At 55.9% G+C, this 20,090-nt stretch overlaps 1 protein-coding gene across 5 annotated transcripts in view; it reads left to right on the top strand.

Moving 5' to 3' along the window:
- The window catches only part of SLC27A1 (solute carrier family 27 member 1), a 32,664-nt gene extending 18,430 nt beyond the window's left edge, over positions 1-14,234 (top strand). For 2 of the 5 annotated variants that reach the window (XM_053219670.1, XM_053219671.1), the window contains exons 3-12: positions 1,756-2,150; positions 2,283-2,444; positions 2,542-2,611; positions 3,319-3,410; positions 3,480-3,589; positions 8,727-8,936; positions 10,121-10,247; positions 10,336-10,710; positions 11,102-11,248; positions 12,912-14,234. In XM_053219670.1, coding sequence (XP_053075645.1) covers positions 1,756-2,150; positions 2,283-2,444; positions 2,542-2,611; positions 3,319-3,410; positions 3,480-3,589; positions 8,727-8,936; positions 10,121-10,247; positions 10,336-10,710; positions 11,102-11,248; positions 12,912-13,069 — 1,846 coding nt within the window. In that variant the 3' untranslated portion in view covers positions 13,070-14,234. The remainder of the gene's footprint in view (positions 1-1,755; positions 2,151-2,282; positions 2,445-2,541; positions 2,612-3,318; positions 3,411-3,479; positions 3,590-8,726; positions 8,937-10,120; positions 10,248-10,335; positions 10,711-11,101; positions 11,249-12,911) is intronic. The other 3 variants (XM_027038296.2, XM_053219672.1, XM_027038298.2) reach the window with 3 other exon arrangements.
- The last annotated feature ends 5,856 nt before the right edge of the window (positions 14,235-20,090 follow it).

The following is a 20,090-nucleotide window of genomic DNA, read 5'->3' as shown; positions in this document are numbered from 1 at the left end:
GGGGCTTGAAAGCAGTCCTTCAACCTCTGTTTACTGAGCACCTACTATGTGCCAGGCTCCTGATCAGATGCAGATGTCGCTTCCCCTGGTTACCTCCCCTGGTGACGTGGTGGCCATCCTCCTGGAGTGCCGGCCTGAGTTCGCGGGGCTGTGGCTGGGCCTGGCCAAGGCGGGCGTGGAAGCCACACTGCTCGATGTTAACCTGCGGCGGGAACAGGGGCTTCGATGAGCAGGGCTCTCCGATTAGGGGTGTTCATCTACATGGAGGCCGTCATCACCCTGAGAGTAACAGGGCGGGCACCCAGAGGGAACCGGTTGGGGAGCAGCCTCCTCACAGCTGTCCCTATGCCTGCGCCTCTTCTCAGTGTGGCCTTGCCCTGAGACCGTGCTCACGTGTGGCGGCCTCTCCTGTCACCGAAGATCTTGCCAGGCTCAGGCTGGCTGCTCTCGTGGGCTGTGGGGTTCAGGCCCGGCCCGGGAGCTCCAGACGCCTCTCTCTCCCTCCAAGACTGTCCTGTGGGATTGCTTGTGGCAGGCTCACTGCCCTCCAGGAGAGTGGGGCGGGGCCCTGATCTGTCTCCGCTGTCTCTCCAGGCCCTAGAGCAAAACAGACAGAAGTTCCTGTCACCTAGAGCAGAAAGAGATAGCCCAGGGGCAAGATGGTAGGTCTGGCTTTTGACAATGTAAGTGCTGTGTTGATAAGTGCAACAAAGCAGGGACCAGAGAGGGGGAGACAGGGGGTGGTCAGTAACAGACGGGTGTCATTTGAGCCACGACCTAAGGGAAGTGGGGGAGGAGCCGCGTGGATGTTGGCAGAAGAGTGGTCCAGGCAGGGGGCATAGCCCATGCAAAGGCCCTGGGGTGGGAGCATGCCAGGTGGTGTCTTCAGGGAAACAGCAAGAAGGGCCCTGTGGCTGGAGTGAGTGAGCAAGGGGTAGGAAAAGGAGAAGGAGCGGGAGGAAGATGGAGGGGGAGAAGGGTTAGGTCTGGGTTACCTCTGGGTCTGTTTCGCCCATCGTGGACCTGGCACCCAGTAGGTGCTCATCATTTGGGAGGTGAGTGGAAGAATCTGCCTCTGTGTTGGCCGCTACCTCGAGTTCCAGGTTGGGAGACACGAACACAGTCCGGCCTCTTTGTGTATGGACCTAGTACATACCGGGCATGTGGCCAGTGCAGATGTGACTTCCCCGGGGGGCTCACGACCCAGGGGTGGGGGGAACAGACCCATGACCGAGTAGCTCCGCACAGGGGCTTTGGTGGGGGAGCACAGAGGATGGGGAGGTTTCCCAAGGTGAACAAGAGAGCATTCCCTGAGCCCAGCCGGTGTCTGCCCCAGCCTGGCCCCGTTTGGGGGACTGTAGGCTTTGATGGGGGAGCAGTGGGCGCAGGGCAGGGGCCGAGCCCCGGAAGGCTTCCTGGAGGAGATGACGGGGACCCCAGGCTCGGGTGGGTGGAGCATGAGGAGTCCAGGCTGCAGGTGCTCGTGGGGACTGCGGGAGGCTCTGGACGTCCCAGAAGAGAGAAACAAGGACGGTCTGTGGTACTTGCGCGTTGCTTGGTCAACAGCCCTTCTCATGCTCTCAGTCCCCCGAGAGACCCAGCAACCAAAGCGTCCTTATCGAAGCCTCGCCGTCCTCGGAGGTGCAGGGACCTTCCCCTCTGCTTTCTCCAGATGGAGATGCTGAGGCTTGGAGAGGTCTCCTGCAGGCTGGGCGGGGCACCCAGTGACGCCGTCTCCTCCCTTCCCCCTCCCAGCGGCCTCTCTGTGCTGATCCGCGTGCGCCTGGAGCTGCGGCGGCACCAGCGTGCCCGCCACACCATCCCACGGATCTTCCAGGTGGTGGCACAGAGGCAGCCTGACCGCCTGGCGCTGGTGGACGCGGGCAGTGGCGTGTGCTGGACCTTTGCGCAGCTGGACGCCTACTCCAATGCCGTGGCCAACCTCTTCTGCCGGCTGGGCTTCACTCCAGGTGACGTGGTGGCCATCCTCCTGGAGGGCCGGCCCGAGTTCGTGGGACTGTGGCTGGGCCTGGCCAAGGCAGGCGTGGAAGCCGCGCTGCTCAATGTGAACCTGCGGCGGGAGCCCCTGGCCTTCTGCCTGGGCACCTCGGGTGCCAAGGCGCTCATCTTCGGAGGGGAGCTGGCAGCAGGTGAGGCCGGGCGCAGCTGGCATCCTGAGCAGGGGGCGGGGGGGCCTGGAGCTTTCTGGGGGGCGGGGGGCGGCGAGATGGCGTGGTACATCCCAGGCCGCCCTTGACCGTGACGTCTGCTCTGGGCTACAGCGGTGGCCGAGGTGAGCGGACAGCTGGGGAAGAGTCTGCTCAAGTTCTGCTCTGGAGAACTGGGGCCTGAGGGCATCCTGCCGGACGCCCGACTCCTGGACCCGTTGCTGAAGGAGGCCTCCACCGCCCCCCTGGCACAGCCCCCTGACAAGGGAATGGATGGTGAGGCTGGCACGGGACACCCACCTTCCTTCCGCTGCCAGTGCCCCCCGCCCCCCACCCCCTCATCCTCGGACCCCAACACATGCGTCTCCTGCAGATCGACTCTTCTACATCTACACATCGGGGACCACGGGGCTGCCCAAGGCCGCCATTGTAGTGCACAGCAGGTGAGGGGGGCCGGTGGGCATCACCCCAGCTTTGGAGAGTGACTCCCGGTCACCTGTACGGCCGACCCCTTCCCTCCGCTCTTGTTGGGATCTTGGGGACATTTCTGTCTTCACCCCGCGGAAGACCCACGGCCCATCTCAGGACAGTGCCGCTCCGTCTGCAGGAGGGTCTCAAATCCTAAACCAGACCGCCCCCCCATGCCGGACTTCCCTGTACCTGCCTTGGCCCTCAGAGTAAAATCCACGCCCGCGTTGCGCACCCCCTGCCAATTCTCATTTTCCTCCGCTCCACCCCTCGCTCGAGCCCTCTCAGCTCGTTACACTTCCTCATTCCTCAACTAGGCCAGGGCCCTTCTGCCCTCCGGGCCTTTGCACAGGCTGCGCTCTCCACCAGGGCACTCTTTAGCTCAGCCCCCATAGCCCTTTCTCACCAGATCTCAGCTCATGTGTCACCTCCCCACACCTCTCTGGCTGTCACCTTCAGCCCCTCTCCGTGTCCCTGCTCTCTTGTATTCCTTCTGGCACCTAGCCCCACCGGCAAGGCAATTCGGGGCTGCAGGTTCGGCTCCCGCCCGCCCCACTGTGAGCTGGGCTGGCTCTGCCTGGGTCCCTGCTGTGTCCCCTCCCCCGCCACAGATTCCCCCAACTCCCATACCCTGGAGGACATAAGCCCCAGCCCCTGCACTCCCTGCCCCCACCCCCCGCAGGTACTACCGCATCGCAGCCTTCGGCCACTACGCCTACAGCATGCAGGTGGCAGACGTGCTCTATGACTGCCTGCCCCTGTACCACACGGCAGGTACTGTGGGCAGGCCGGGCGGGGGTGGGGCAGGGACTGGGGACCCCTCACCGAGCCCGCCCTCTGCAGGCAACATCATGGGCGTGGGGCAGTGTCTCCTCTACGGGCTGACGGTGGTCCTCCGCAAGAAGTTCTCAGCCAGCCGCTTCTGGGATGACTGCGTCAAGTACAACTGCACGGTCAGGCCCCGCCCCTCCCGCGCGCTGCCCCGCCCTCCACCTGCAGGTCCTCCGCTGCGGGGCAGCCACTCCCCCGACCCCCTGTTCTCCAGGGCCCCGGAGGGGGACAGGAAGGTGGCCCGTGCTTCTTGAGCACGTGCTCCGTGTCAGCCCCAGGCTAACCTTACTTCGACATGCAAACTCCATGGAATCTTAGGACTGCTTGAGAGTGGGCAGAGGCTTCGCAGAGGCCATTGTGCAGGTGGGGAAATTGAGGCCTGTAACGCATCTGGAATTGGGGCCAGGCTGCCTGAGTTCTCTAACGCGCTGCCCTGGGCCCCAGCAGCCTTCCCTGCTGGTGGCTGCAGGAAATGAGGCCTGTGGGTGCAGTCACCGCCCTGCGCTGGTTAAGGCCACAAGGTGTGGGGCTCAGGTGGGATGAGGACATCCACAGTCCTGTAGAAAATGGGGGGGGGGGGGCGCTAGGACCCGGTCCTTCCTCTCTTCTCCCCTCCACGGTGAGAGGAAACCAGGCTGCGGATTTCACTGTCCTGATGAGGATAGAAACACAGGTGCTATCACCTGCCTCCAGGAAGAAGGGGTGAGGAGAGGAGAGAATGGGATGTGTCCAGGGACTGGCAAGTTGGCAGGTGCCCACCTTACCTTGGATGGGTGGGGTCCAGAGAGGTTAGGCCAGCTGCCCAGGTCACACAGCTAGGCAGGGTGGGGGTTCTGGGTTGGCATCTTGGGGGTCTTTGGGGGGCAATGACTGATTTGCTCTCCTTTTGAGGATTTTCCTTTTTTCCTTGCGGGCAGCCCTTGAGGAACATTGTTAAACCAAGTCTTGAAATGCAAGCGGGTCTGTTTGATCCACTTGATTATTGAGAGTTGTGAATACAGATCACCCCCCACCACTTTCTGAAAGTTCCAGTGACAGTGCTTTGCTTTGGGGAAAGACCTTCATCAGTACCTGATTTCACTAACCGAAGGAAATCCGAGGAGGATTTTCTCTTTTGCACCTGTCACTGGCCCCAGGGGCCTTCAAACACCCCATCCTGCCCCCTCTAGCCCCACCCACATCCCTCCTTCGGCATCATTGTGAAACAACCCCCAGAGAGCAGTGTGTTTCCTACATAGATGTTTCTGGAAAACCTCTGAAAGATGAGGACTGTTTTGCTTTTGAGACAAAATTCGTATGAAATAAACCTTTTTTTTTAAATTTTTTTTTTTTAACATTTATTCATTTTTGAGACAGATAGAGCATGAACAGGGGAGGGGCAGAGAGAGAGAGGGAGACACAGAATCCGAAACAGGCTCCAGGCTCTGAGCTGTCAGCACAGAGCCCGACGCGGGGCTCAAACTCACAGACCGCGAGATCATGACCTGAGCCGAAGTCGGACGTCCAACCGACTGAGCCACCCAGGCGCCCCGAAATAAACCATTTTTAAAGCGGACAGTTAGTGACCCTTAGTGCATTCACCATGTTGTGTAACCACCACCTCTAATTCCAGAACATTTCCATCACACCTGAAGGAAAACCCGGTATCAGCAGTCACTCCCCAGCCCTGTACCCCCCCCCCCCCCTTGCCTGGGGTAGCCACTAATTTGCTCTCTATCTTTATGGATTTGCCTGTCCTGGACCTTTCTTGTAAGTGGGATCAGATACTGTGTGGCTTTTTGTGTCTGGTGAGGGCTGTTTCTAGAACAAAAGACGTGAAAGCAGGGTCTCCAAGAGATATTTGCACACAAAGGTTCACAGCAGCGCTATTTATAAGGGCTGAAACATGGAAGCCAACGGGGCTGCCGGAGGGGGAGGGGGTGGGGACCCAGCGTCCAGTGGGGACAGAGCCTCAGTTCTCTAAGACGAAAGGAGTTCGGGTGGATGGTGATGGCTGGCTCCCAGTGTGAATGTACTTAACACTACCGAGCTGTGCACTTAAAAGTGCTTCAGATGGTCAATTTTAGGTATACGTGAATGCAACAAGAAAAGAAAAACCCTGTAAGCTCAGCACTGCCATCACAGCCAGAAAGTGACAGTGACCCCCGCGGTGTCATCAGGAATCTGGGCAGCGGCTCAATCCCCAGGGACTCGCCTTGTCAAAAAGGTGGTCTTTCCCCCGTTTCTAGAATTCGGACAAAATCCGTTTTTAGAGGAGACCCGCACATTTCGACCCTCAATGTGTCTCATGGGAATCCTTTCATCTGGAGGAACCTCTTGTTTCTTTTTTTTTTCCCCCATCTTGTGTGTATTTACTGAAGAAAGGAAGTTGCTTGTCCTGTAGTATTTTCCCGATCTGGAGACAGTGTCTCTTAACGTGTTCCTCTGTCCCTGGCATTTCCTGTCCATTGGGAGTTGTTGGGTCTAGCACAGTGTTTCTCCACCATGATGCTTGGGATATTTGGGGCTGGATCAGTCTCTGCTCTGGGGGCCATCCTGTGCACTGCAGGATATTGACAGGCATTCCTGACCTGACATCACTAGAGGCCAAGAGCATCCCACGCACCCCCCCCACCCCCAGTCGTGACCGTTCAAAATGCATCCAGATGTTGCCAAGTTCTGGGGGGACAGAATTGCCTGTGGTTGAGAACCCCTGGTCTAGATATTTGATCAGCTTCAAGTTCAACTTTTTTGGCAAGGATTCCTTGTCGGTGGTGCTGTGCCCTCCCACTGGGAGGCCCGTGGTGTCAGGTGGTCCCCCTCTTTGTCCTTGACATGCCGTGCTGCATCGGGCATCATTCACCGTCTCTGGACCCTTGGTAGTCTGTTTCTAAGAAGGGGAATTTCTGTGTCTAAAAGAAGGTACGTGCTAAACACTCAGGGGCTCTTTTAAGGAATAGAGGACGGAATCCTCAGAGGTCAAGGACTCAGAGGTTTAACAAGGACATTGACAAAACAAGTGCATGCATTTGGGTTCGGAAATCCCATCCCTTGGCTGTTGGACAGGGAAACTGCTTGGCTGCTGTTTACTTGCAGCGGTGGCCCCAGGCCCAAACAACAGTCCATCCGTCCTCAGGGGAGGCAGCGGGCTGTCATTTAGAGCCCCACTTCCGGGGCTCCTGGGTGGCTCAGCTGGTTAAGCATTCGATTTCGGCTCGGGTCATGATCTCCCTGTTCGTGGGTTCGAGCCTCGCGTCGGGCTCTGTACTGACAGCTCGGAGCCTGGAGCCTGCTTTGGATTCTGTGTCTCCCTCTGTCTCTGCCCCTCCCCTGCTCACGCTCTGTCTCTGTCTCTCTCTCAAAAATAAATAAACATTAGAACCCCACTTTCTTCGCTGTGTAGCAACAGACGGGCAGGGGACAGGTGGGGCTGAATGTGTGGTGCCTGTGTCTCTCCCTGCCCAATGGGGTGAGTGCATCTAGTATACAAGGTCATGCTGATACGGGGGAGTTGTAGCAGGGTCCCTGGTCGATGATCTGCTCCCAGCCTCTATCTAGGTGCCACCGTGCAGGCTGGAGGTGTTGGCATAGGCCATCTGATGTCTGCCTCTCTGAGCTGACCTGAGTTGTCTTCCCTTCAGCCCTGGGTCTGTCCCGGGGTCCAGGCAGAGGTAAAGATCAGCTGTTTGCTTTCAGCGTGACACAGACTCAGGGCCATGGTTGGGGGGGAGGGGGGGGCGGTGTCATTGTCTCCCTCCGCTGCCTCAATCGTGGCTGGGTTGTCCCTCCCCTGGCCTGAAGAGGACAGCTGAGAGCTGGACAGCTTCAGGCACGACCTGATCCAGGAGGTGCTCTGTCTCTGTCCATTTCTTGTTTTTCTCCTTCCTAGGTGTACAGCTTCCTTCTTAGCCCTGTTTCTTCTGGCAGGTTTTCAGCAGCTCAGGTAGCGACAGTCTGGGGCTGATTCTCATTGGCCTAATTCTGGTCATGTGCTCACCCTTGAACCAATTACTAGCTGGGGACAGACTGGGCTGGTTGGCCCCGCTGTGTCTTAGGTTGGCGTGGGCTGGGCCCCCGGCAAAAGCACTGACCTGAGCCTAGGGACCGAGGGAGAGAACTCCCCACCTTCAGCCTCTGACCTTGCCCCATCCTGGGCTTGCCTCGTGTCCAGCAGCTGATGATCTTGGACAGGCCGTTTCCCTCTGTGAATCTCATGCCTTCCTGTCCCGCGTGGAGTGTTGGGAGAATTAAACGGATGAGCTCTGTGTTTGGCGGTAGAATACTCAGCACATGTGTTTATTCATCAGGGATTCAACAAGCACTGTGCAGGGAATGCCTCTCCGCGGCAGTGATATTTGGCCCAAATCCTGGGGACCCAGATGCATCCCTGGGGAAGGATTTTCGCTCCAGGCAGCGGGCACAGCATGTGCAAAGGCCCTGAGGAGCCCTGTGTGGCACAGGGTGTTGGTGCGAAAGGGAAGGAGGGGAGGCAGTGGGGGCGGGGGGGGGGGGTTGCAAAGGGAATTGACCACTGGCAGAAATTTGGACTTTATCCTGTTGGTGAGGGGACGCTGTGAACACTTTGGAGCTGTAATGATCAACTTGGCGCTTCATCCTGAGCGTGTAACTGTTTCGTTCACACTCCGGCCGCGATGCCCAGATTCAAATCAAGCACTATCACTTATCAGCTTTGGTCCGGTTACTTACTGTTTGTGACCCCTAGTAAAATTGGTGGTGGTGGTGATCGGGGGTAATCCTTAGGAAGCCAAACCTCAGATAAGGACTTGAAGGCACCTGGGGTATCTGGGAGATGACTCACCCCCCCCCCCCCTCGGGGGTGGACCCTTGAGACGGGGAGGGAAGGAGCCCTGCGGAGGGGGGGCGGGGCGCTGAGGTTCGGGTCAGAGAGGCAGCTTGGGGCCCGCACCTGGAGCCAGGGCTCTTGGGGGACAGTGTGGAGCGGCTGAGGGCTGCCCGGTGGGGTGTCAACCTCAGCCCGCCTTCCTGCCCTGCCCGTGGCGCACGCTGGGGGCTCCTGGAGGCAGCGTGGGGATGGACGGAGCGCGGAGGGGCATAGGGGACGCTGACCGCATCCTCTCGGCCCCTGCCCCTGGCGTGGATTCTGGCGAGGGGCAGGCGTAAACGGCCTGGGCTGTTTTGTTACCATCGCCCTTTAAGAGCGCTTTGTTCCTAGCGCCCAGGTTGGAGGGGTGGCTCGGGGGCTGGGGCCCAGCGTGGCCGCCCCACCCTCGCTTCCCCCCCCCCCTCTGCCGCCCCCAGGTGGTCCAGTACATCGGGGAGATCTGCCGATACCTGCTGAAGCAGCCGGTGCGCGAGGCCGAGGGGCGGCACCGCGTGCGCCTGGCCGTGGGCAACGGGCTGCGGCCCGCCATCTGGGAGGAGTTCACCGAGCGCTTCGGTGTGCGCCAGATCGGCGAGTTCTATGGAGCGACCGAGTGTAACTGCAGCATCGCCAACGTGGACGGGAAGGTGGGCGGCGGTGGGGCGGCGCGGGGCAGGCTCTGACCTTCCGGGATCGCTGCTACCTCTGCCTCCCCGGCCCCGCGTTCTCCCAGAGCAGCCTGATCCGCTGGGAGGGCCCGGCCAGGCGGCAGAGGGCAGGGGAGGTCGGGGGGGGGGGGGGGGGGCGCCTGGGACTGCCAGGGCGCGCAGGGGGTCCCTTTTCCGGCATGCACAGTTAGTGGCTTGACGGTGCCCCTGAATTCAAGTCCTCGGTGAGGCCATGTGTACCTTGGGCAAAGGGCTCAGCCTTTTCTGTTTGCACCTGTGGAGGGGGGGGGGGCGGGACTCTGGGGGATCCAGGGGCCAGGGTTGGGGTGCCCATCCACTCCTACTGGGTAAGTCACTTAGACTCCTTGGGCCTTGGCTTCCTCCTCTGTACATGGGGACGACAGCCCATTGGGCCTGTTCTAATCACCCAACGTAATCACGAGCTCAGCGCGGCACCCCCAGGTTGCAAGCTCTCTGCAATTGCTTTTATGATTTGCAATTAATATTTCCATCCTGCCTTAGCAGGACCCTGCTGCCTTATCGAACTCCTCCCATCCTCAGCCAGGCACCGCTAATGAGAATAATAATAAAGCAAACACCGGACGGGCAGTGATTTGTTTCCTGTCTGTCTCTGTTTTGGGTCCTCAGGACCTGAGAACAAGGCACTGCCCCCACCGTGCATGTCTGTTGAAGACACTCTGGGCTGCATTAACACCAGTTGCTGCCGTAACAGACGTACCCAACAGCACACGGCAGCACAGACCCATTAGACAGGGATTTGTGCTCACTGGACTGAGCCAGGCAAGGTGGCATGCAGCGGGGAGCGGACGGAAGCTCTGCCAGTGTCCCCACGTGGCTCCGGGGTTACCCCAGGCATTCATTTCCTGCCAGCATAGAGGGTTTTAGGGACCAGGAAGTGGTGACCAGTCAGCAGGTTTCCTCACGAGATGATGGCCAAAGGAGGCCGGGGAGATGGGAGGAGGGGCATGAGTCCTGGGAAGGCGGCACTGCCCTTAATACCCCCTTTTTCGGATCGCCCAAGGCCACAGAGTTCAGGGACACGGCGTGCTAATTCCAGGCCCTGGGGCAGGAGAGGCAAGGTGTCAGTGGGGAGGACACCATGCCCCACGGGGCTCCTCACGACGTGGCTCGCCCCATCCCAGGTCGGCTCCTGTGGCTTTAACAGCCGTATCTTGCCCCATGTGTACCCCATCCGGCTGGTGAAGGTCAACGAGGACACCATGGAACTACTGCGGGATGCCCAGGGCCTCTGCATCCCGTGTCAGGCCGGTGAGCCAGGCCCTGCCCAGACCCCTGGGGAACCGGGGCCCCCGCCCCCTGCCCACCCAGCGCAGCCTGAGGGTGGCCTCCTCTCCAGGGGAGCCTGGCCTCCTCGTGGGCCAGATCAACCAGCAGGACCCGCTGCGTCGCTTCGATGGCTACATCAGCGAGAGCGCCACCAGCAAGAAGATCGCCCACAGTGTCTTCCGCAAGGGCGACAGCGCCTACCTCTCAGGTGCGAAGATCCTGGGGGCTGGCTGTGGGGATGGCGGGCCACCATCTTACCTCTCCTCCTCCCCTCTGCCAGGTGACGTGCTGGTGATGGATGAGCTGGGCTACATGTACTTCCGGGACCGTGGCGGGGACACCTTCCGCTGGCGTGGGGAGAATGTCTCCACTACTGAGGTGGAGGGCGTGCTCAGCCGCCTGCTGGGCCAGACAGATGTGGCTGTGTACGGGGTGGCTGTGCCAGGCAAGCTGGGTTTGTGGGGGTGGTCCTAGGGTATGGCAGCCCCAGAGGAGCCCAACCTGCATGAGCTTGGAGGTACAGGTGCTCTTGGGCAGTGCTCAGCTCGGATAACTGCACATAGCAACCTGCGTCGGGGCACTGGAGCTGGAGTTACCCCTCCTGGATGATAACCCCTCGGTTTCCTTATCCAGTACATGGGATCGTGAAAGCGACTGTCTCAGAGTTGCAGCGAGTACAGCAAAAGCTCAATAAGAATAATGATTGCTGCTTCAGCAAGCGTTATCTCAGATGGAAGGGACTAGAGATCAGAGACCAGGGGCCTCTGTCTGAGGGTGTATTCAGTCCTGCGGCGGCACAAAAGGTGGGGTGTTCTCAGTGAAACCTCTATCTCCAGGAGTAGAGGGCAAAGCAGGCATGGCGGCCATCGCGGACCCCCACGGCCAGCTGAGCCCCAATGTGCTGTACCAAGAGCTGCAGAAGGTGCTGGCGCCCTATGCCCGGCCCATCTTCCTACGCCTCCTGCCCCAAGTGGACACTACAGGTGCGGCCTCTCGCCTCTCTGTCTGTCCGTCCATCTGTCTTTTGGTTCAACAACCATTTGCTTATTTGTCCTGGTTCAGATCCTTGTGCCAAGTCTGACACGATGGTTCGTGGCCAGCAGGCACGGTGGGCTCACGCAGGGCCTTTCTCTTGTGTTATTAGCATCGTTATTTATTTCCATTCCTCGATCCTACCCCCACTAGGCATTCTGCGGTGTTTGGGGCATTTCTTCCATTTCCTGCATTTTTTCTGGTGACTAGGAACTTTGAACAAATCATCTTGTTATCTAGGAGATTTCCTGCTTCTGTAAATTGCCTGTTTGTATCTTTTGCCCATCTTTGTATAGCCTTGCTGTCTTTTTCTTTTCGATTTGTGAGAGTTTCTCCTAATCGTCCAGATGTTAATTCCGTAGCAGTTTCGGACGTCAGAAGTCTTCTATTTGGGAGTCGAACCGTTAACCTTGTTTATGGGGCTTTTGTTGAAAAGAAGCCCTTAATTTTGATACAAACTTACCCCCCCCTTTTTTTAATGTTATGGTTTATGCTTTTGAAGTTTTATTTATTTAGAACAAGACACCTTCTCAACTCTAAAGCATACAGGTATCCCTCGACCATTTTTTCCTACTAGCCCGAACCCTTAGCTTTATCTTTTTTTTTTTTAATGTTTATTTACTTAAAAAAAAAACCATTTTTTTTTAACGTTTGTTCATTTTTGAGAGACAGAGACAGAGCATGAGCAGGGAAGGGGCAGAGAGAGGGAGACAGACACAGAATCTGAAGCAGGCTCCAGGCTCCGAGCCATCAGCACAGAGCCTGACGCGGGGCTTGAACTCACGAACTGTGAGATCATGACTGGAGCCGAAGTCAGATGCTCAATTGACTGAGCCACCCAGGCGTCCTGATGTTTATTTACTTTTGAGAGAGAGAGAGAGAGAGAGAGAGAGAGAGAGAGAGAGACAGAGAGAGCAAGGAAGGGGCACAAGGAGAGGGGGACAGAGGATCTAAAGAGCACTCTGTACTGACAGTAGAGAGCCCGATATAGGGCTTGAACCCATGAACCTCAAGAGCATGAGCTGAGCCAAAGTCAGATGCTTAACCAACTGAGCCACCCAGGTGCTCCTAGGCTTATCTTTCATGAAACCTTCCTTTACTTGTTCACTGTAGGGAGTGCAAACTTTTTCTTAAAGGACCAGGTAGTAAATATTTTCAGTTTTGGGGCCATGCAGTCTCTGTCCCATACACCTCTGGCTCTGTGGTGTAAAAGCTGTCCTAGACAATGTGTAAATGGGTAGGCATAGCTTCATGCCAATAAAACTATTTACAAAACAGATGATGGGCCAAATTTGGCCCTCGGCTACAGGCTGCTGCCCCCTGACCTACTGTGTGACAGACTCAGCCCTGCTTTGGTCTCGGGGCTGTCCGTGTGACCAGGCAGGGAGTACACAGAGTATGCGGCTGTGATGGGGGTAGTCAGGGAGGCCTCCCTGGGGGAGGGGGCATGAAGTCAGGATCTGAAGGGCAAAGGAGAATCAGGCAGACAAAATGAGGAAGACTGTTTCCAGCCGAGGGGATGGCCTATGCAGAAGCCTGGAGGTGTAGGAGAGGATGGTGAGTTGGGGGTCCCTGGAACCCCCTTGCTGAGTATCCCCATCCTCACCCCTACAGGCACCTTCAAGATCCAGAAGACTCGGCTGCAGCATGAGGGCTTTGACCCACGCCAGACCTCGGACCGGCTCTTCTTCCTGGACCTGAAGCAGGGCCACTACCTGCCCCTCGACCAGAGTGTCTATACTCGCATCTGCTCGGGTGCCTTTGCCCTCTGACGCTCCTCCTCCGCCCACTAGAGACTCCCAGCCCGGCCCTGCCAGTGAGGCTGGGGGGCTGGCCCAGCCATGCCAGGTGGGGCCACCCTGGTGTTCAGCAGCCAGAGGAGCCCAGGAAGAACCCACGGCTCTGCTACCCTCTCTCCCCTCTCTCCTCCTCAGGGCTGTCTCCTGCCTGAGTTCCCGTGCCTGTGGCTCTGTGCGTCTCTCTCCTCCCTGCTTCTCAGCCTCCCCGCTGTCCCGTATGCCCACACCTCTTCCCTCTTTCTTTTCCCCTGCTCTCTCCTGAGATCTGCGGGCATGCAGGGCCCAGCTGTCCTCCCTGCTGGGTCATGGACCCAGAGTGGAGCTTCTCAGCCTCCCGAGTCTCAGCTGTGCCTTAAGGAGCGACAGTCCGCACCTCCCCAGACTGCTGGGCCCCAGGGCGTCACAGGCCAGTCTGAGCTCCAGACAGACCCTCTATCACCCTTCCCGAGCAGAGGATCCACGTGGTTTGCCCCGCCCACCTGGGTGTCAGGGGGGGTCATTGTCAAGGGACCTCCAGGCCAGCTAGAAATCTCTCCCAGGCTGGGCCAGTTGCCTTTTGCACTTAACCGTCTTTGGTGGGCCTCCCTCCTGTCCCCTGTCTGCCCTTCCTGATGCCCGGAAGCTTCCAGAATTGACTGTGACCCCTTAGACATTGCCCCTGCCCAGATGTCTCCTTTTAGGTGCCTCCACAGAGCTCTTGCTAGAGGAGCCTTGAAGACTGCGCCGGGTGGCTGTTCGGCTCACCATCCAGACACTCACCCTGGCAGAGGACTCTCGGGGGTCCCCGTCGGACGCCGCTGCTGGTGGGACCCACAGGAGTGGCAGCGGTGGTGTAGGGGGAGGTCTCCCGCCTGGGGGTGGTGTCTGAGATGGACTTCGGGGCCTTGGAAGTTCCAGCCCATTGAATATCCCCACTGGCTTTGTTGGTGACAGTTCAGACCTCGTGTTGGTGGTCGGCCTCATTGGTGGCTCATCCCGGACTCCTGGCCACTCAGACTGTCCGTCCCGCCCCCCAATTCTGCAGTAGCATCCAGCCCCTCAAACGCTGGGGCCAGTGCTGTTGCGCATGGGCCTTTCCAAGCACCAAGGTTTTGTTTCCTAGTTGAATTGAAGAAATAAACCTGCAGAGTGTCCAGTGCCTGAATCCCAGTTATTTACTGTCTGTCCCCATGTGGCACAGAACGCTTTCGGAGTTTCAGAAGGCAGGACTTTCGCTGGGGAACTCCTGTTCACCAGGCAAGAGCCAGACACACGGCTTTTTCTTGCTGTCCCCTGTTGCCTGTAAGCCCATCGGCACGGCCTCTGGGGCCTCGGGTTAGCGTTCTCGCTGCCTCCCTGCAGCCTCTGGGGCCTCACGAAGCCCTGCGCCGGCCCCGGTCCCAGAGGAGGTGCCTGTAGGTTCTGTGAACCATCGATGGGTGGGGCTGTCCTTGGATGCCCACAGCCGGCCAGGAGAAGAAGGCAGGGGAAGGGTCCTGCCTCTGGGGGTGCAGCGCCCCTGGTGTGCTGACCAAACAACTGCATCCCGTATAACGTGCCACGAGACCTCAACCGCCGTGGTCCCCATTGTACAGACGAGGAAACTGAGGTACAAGCAGGGGAATGGAGTCAATGCCAGCAGCTCCCGGTGCGAAAGCGGGCCAGCAGGACCTTTCTTGGTCCAAAGCTTGTGAGTCCCAGAAGGGTAAGACGCTCCCTCCGAGCTGACAAGAAAATAATCCTGCGTCAGGCTCTGTGTCTGTCTTTTTAATTAATCATAAACTTTATTTATTGGGGCAACGTCAGGTTTATTAAAAAAAAAAAAAAGTGGAAAGTACAGAGTTCCCATATACTCTTGTCACCCCGCCCCCTGTCTCTCTTACCATTAACATCTTGCATCACCGCCCTGCATTTGTTAGGGTTGATGGGCCTTGTGTCCGTGCGTTCTTCTCTCAAGCCTACGGTTTATGTTAGCGTTCACTCCGTGTTGTGCATTCTGTGGGTTTCAGCAAATGCGTGCACCCGTTGTGATAGTATCCTAGTTTCTCTGCCCTAAACGTCCCCGGTGCTCCGTCCCTCCGCCCCTCCTATCCCAACCCCTGGCAACCGCCGATCTTTTCCCCGTCTCCATAGTCTTCCTTTTTTCCAGGTCACGCGCTTGGAATCACGCAATGTATATAGCCTTTCCAGCCCAGCTTCTTTCGCTTAGCCGGATGAAGCTCCACTCAGGCGCCCTCCACGACGTTTCATGGCTTGAGAGCTTTGTATTGTTTGTGCCGGATGAGACGAGTCGGTCTGGGACGCCCTCTCCCCACCCCCGCCCTGCCCCAGGAACCGGGGTTAAGTCTGGGAGGAAGAGCTGGGATCAGGAGGCGATCTGTGGCCTCAAGCCTCCCCTTCACGGAGGGGCCCGGCAGGATGTGTACGGAGGGGATGTCCGTCCCTGTGACGTGGGAAGAGACTCGTCCTGGTCTGGCATCGGCACGTGGGGTCGAGCAGTGGTGTGTGAGGGACAAGGAGGGAGAAGCTGTGCCAGAGAGGGCGTGTGAAGGAGGGGGAGTTGAGGACACGAGAGCCTTCCAAGGAGAGGTAGCTGTGGGCTGGGACCTTGCCGCCTACCCTCCGAGGGTCTCCCTCGCTTTGGGAAAGAGTCCAGGCTCCCTGGCCGGAGCTTGCCATCCTATAGACTCTTTTCTTTCCACCGTGAGTGGTCATTCCCAGCTTGCGTCTCCCTTCGGTGCCTTTGCACCTGCTGTCTCTTGTGCCTGAACCATTGTTCGTCCGCTGCATGCCTGGCCAACTCCTACTGTTTTGTTTCGTTTAAATGTTTGTGTATTTTGGGGCGCCTGGGTGGCGCAGGCGGTTAAGCGTCCGACTTCAGCCAGGTCACGATCTCGCGGTCCGGGAGTTCGAGCCCCGCGTCGGGCTCTGGGCTGATGGCTCAGAGCCTGGAGCCTGTTTCCGATTCTGTGTCTCCCTCTCTCTCTGCCCCTCCCCCGTTCATGTTCTGTAAAAAAAAATTTAAATGTTTGTGTATTTTGAGAGAGAGCGCTTGTGTGAGAGCAGGGGAGGGGCAGAGACGGAGGGAGAGAATCCCAAGCCGGCTGCATGTTGTCACGGCAGAGCCCAATGCAGGGCTCAGTCCCACGAACTGTGAGAGGAGGACCTGAGCCGCAATTAAGATTTGGACCCTTAACCCACTCAGCCACCCAGGCGCCCCTACTGACTTGTTTTCACTTGAGGTGTCATTCACATACCTTAAAATTCATCTTTTTAAATTGCCCAATTTAGTGGTGTTGAGTGTTTACAAAGTTGTGCAGCCGTCACCTCTCTCTGGTTCCAGAACACTTTGATTCCCCTAAAAGGAAACTTCATACCCATTAGAAGTCTCTCTCCCCAGCCCCTGGCAGCCACTAATTGGCTTTCTGTATCTATGGATTTGTCTGTTCTGGACATTTCATGTAAGTGAAATCATACAACATGTGGCCTTTGATGTCTGGCTTCTTTCGCTTGGCGTCACGTTTTTAAGATTCATCCAGGTTCATTCCTTTTTATGGACAAATATTTCGTTGTATGGATGGGCCACATGTTGACCATCGACCAGTTGATGGACATTGAGTTATTTACCCTGTTTAGCTATTGTGATAGTGCTGCCGTCAACATTTGTGTACAAGTCCTTGTGTGAACATATGTTTTTAATTGGGGGGGGGTATAAAACAAAGTGTGGAAATACTAGGTCATATGGCAACTGTTCCATATTTTGAGGGACTGCCAGACTGTTTTTCAAAGTGACTGCACCATTTTATGGTCCCGCCAGCAGCTGTGTGTAAGAGTTCCAATTTCCCATGTCCTTGCCAGCACTTTCTTTGGGAAATATGTCTATTTCAGACAAAACACGGGCAACAAACGGACCTGCGTGCTCTCTCCAACCTGCTTCCGTGTCTCAGCTTAAGCTCCACCAGGCATCTAATTCAGTAAGCTCGAAACTCGGGACTCAATCCTGATTCCTCTTTTTCCTCGTACTCCTTGGCCCATCCATTAGAAAGGATCAGGTTAAAAATTAAAAAAAAAAAAAGAAGAAGAAGAAGAAGACACACTTGGAAAGCTTTCATACTGAACACCATGATGAAGCGACGCTGAAAAACATCCATCCTGAGGTCAGATCTGTATTGCAAACTTAACAGTGGGGCTATTTGAGGCTAACCTATCCAAAGAACCATTTGCTTCCTTGAATTTTAAGTAGATCTTTTAAAAAGCAATATAATGGGGCGCCTGGTGGCTCAGTCGGTTGAGCATCCAACTTCAGCTCAGGTCATGATCTCCCGGTCTGTGAGTTCGAGCTCAGGTCATGATCTCACAGTCTGTGAGTTCGAGCCCTGCGTCAGGCTCTGTACTGAGAGCTCAGAGCCTGGAGCCTGCTTCGGATTCTGTGTCTCCCTCTCTCTCTGACCTTCCCCCGTTCATGCTCTGTCTCTGTCTCAAAAATAAATAAACATTTAAAAAAAATAAAAAATGCGATATGAGGGAAGGAAGGAAGGAGGGAGCGAGGGAGGGAGGGAGGGAGGGAGGGAGGAAGGAAGGAAGGAAGGAAGGAAGGAAGGAAGGAAGGAAGGAAGGAAGGAAGGAAGGAAGGAAGGATCAGGAACCTTGCCTCCAAGACAGACCCTACCTAAACCCACCAAACCCAGCCAGCACTAGATTTCTCTAACCCACTAAACGTGGCTCCTGGCTGGCCTCCCTACTCCCACCCCATCCCTCCACAATCCCTTTATGTCGTAGCCAAAGTGATCTTTTAAAAACATACCCCAGGCCTCTCCCCTACTCAAGCCCTTCAGAGGATCTGCTAAGGGGTGTGGCCCTTCCCTTCCTGGTCTCATCTCCAGTCTGGCCTGGGTGGTCAGTCTCCAGTCACACATGCCTGCCTTCTGCTGTCTCAAAATAAAGAAATACACTTTTTAGAAAGATTTATGACTCTGTTTTCTTCTAAGGGTTTTTCGTTTCAGCCCTTAACATTTAGGCCTTTGATCCATTTTTTTTTTTATTTTTTTTTTCTTAACGTTTATTTTTTATTGAGAGACACAGAGAGAGAGAGAGAGCATGAGCATGGGAGGAGCAGAGAAAGGAGGAGACACAGAATCTGAACTAGGCTCCAGGCTCTGAGCTGTCAGCACAGAGCCTCATGCGGGGCTCGAACTCACAAACCGCGAGATCATGACCTGAGCCGAAGTCGGAGGCTCAACCGACTGAGCCACCCAGGCGCCCCCTGATCCATTTTTTTTTAAAGTGATCCCTACACCCAACGTGGGGCTCAAACCTACAACCCCGAGATCAAGAGTTGCATGCTCTATTGACTGAGCCAGCCAAGCGCCCCGATCCATTTTAATTTGTATATCGTGTGAGGCGGGGGATCTGTGTTTGTTTTCCAGTGCAGATGTAACAAATTACCGCAAGCTTACTAGCTTAAAATGACAACACCAATTTATCATCTTCTAGTTCTGAAGGTCAGAAGTCAGAAATGGAGCTCACTTGACTAAAATCAAGGCATTGGCCTGTGGCTGCCTTCCCTCTAGTGGTTGAAAGAACCCACTTGCGTGCCTTTCCTAGCTTTTAGATGCCACCCACATTTCTTGGTTCATTGCCCCTTCTTCCATCTTCTAAGCCAGCAACAGTGGGTTGAGTCTTTCTCATGCATGATGTCATTCCTCTGGTTCTCCCTCATCCACTCCCTTCTTCCATTTACGAGGACCCTGGTGATTACATGGGGCCCATCCAGGCTATCTATTTTAAGGACAGCTGATTTGCAACTTAATTCCATCTGCAACCACTATTTCCCCTTGCCAAGTAACCTAACGTTATTCACGGGTTCTGGGGATCATGGTGTAGACACCTTTGCCAGGAGCGGTGGGGTGGGGGTGGGGGTGGGGGTGTCCTACCGTTCTGCCATTATAGGATCTAACTTCATTCTTTTGCATGTGACTATCCAGTTGTGCCATTTGTTGAAAAGACCATTCTTTGCCCATTGAATGATCCCTGGCACCCTTGTTTGTAAAGATCCACTGACCATGGATGTATGGGTTTATATCTGCATTGCCAGGTTCTAATACATTGATAGCTCTCTCCTTATGCCAATACCACAAGGTCTGGATCACTGTAGCTCTGCCAGCAAGTTTGGAATCAGGGTATGTGAGTCCTCCAACTTCCCTTTTCTTTCCACATTATTGTGGCTACTTGGGGCCTCCTACAATTCCATATGCATTTTAGGATCAGCTTAGCAATTTCTACCCAAAAAAAGAAGTCTGAAGTTTGATAGCAACTGCGTTGAATCTGTAGACGAATCTGGGGAGTACTGACATCGTAACACTATTCAATCTTCCAATCCATGAACAGAAGATGTCTTCCCATTTACTTAGATCATCTTTAAATCATTTTTTTGCGAAGTATTGTAGTTTTCAGTGCACAAGTTTTGCGATTCCTTCATTAAGTTCATTACTAAGTATCTTATTCTTTTTGGTGCTTTTGTAAATAGACTGTTTTCTTAACTTGTTACTGATTTTAAAGACGCACTACCCATGCAAGTCTCATGGCACTTACCACAGGCTCCTGAATTCTCTGACCCGGATAAGTGGCCCAGCTGGCCAGGCCCACCAGGTCTCCTGCTTCCAGTCTTCCCTGCCCATGCTATTCCCTGGAATACCCTTTCTCATCAGCCAAGACCCATTTGCCCCATTTTAGGAGCTCCTCCAGCCAAGAGCCAGGCTAGAGGCTTCTCAGGGTCCTCAGGCACACAAATCGCCAGGGAGCATTTTCAGAAGCAATTCAACAAGTATGTTTCCAGCCCCAATTCTGCAACAAGCATAGTTCAGGGGGCTTTCGGGACACGAGTGAATAAAACGCACCCTGACCTCATGTTGTCTGTAATTTAATGAAAGCGGAAGACAACAACGAGCAACGAGATCAGTATGTTAGAAGGTTCAGGAACTTCCAAGTCCACCAAAACGCGCCCTCCTCCAGGAAA

The sequence above is a fragment of the Acinonyx jubatus genome, chromosome A2, assembly GCF_027475565.1.
Source record: "Acinonyx jubatus isolate Ajub_Pintada_27869175 chromosome A2, VMU_Ajub_asm_v1.0, whole genome shotgun sequence".
Classification (NCBI taxonomy): domain Eukaryota; kingdom Metazoa; phylum Chordata; class Mammalia; order Carnivora; family Felidae; genus Acinonyx; species Acinonyx jubatus.
This window is presented reverse-complemented; position numbering and strand designations above follow the sequence as displayed.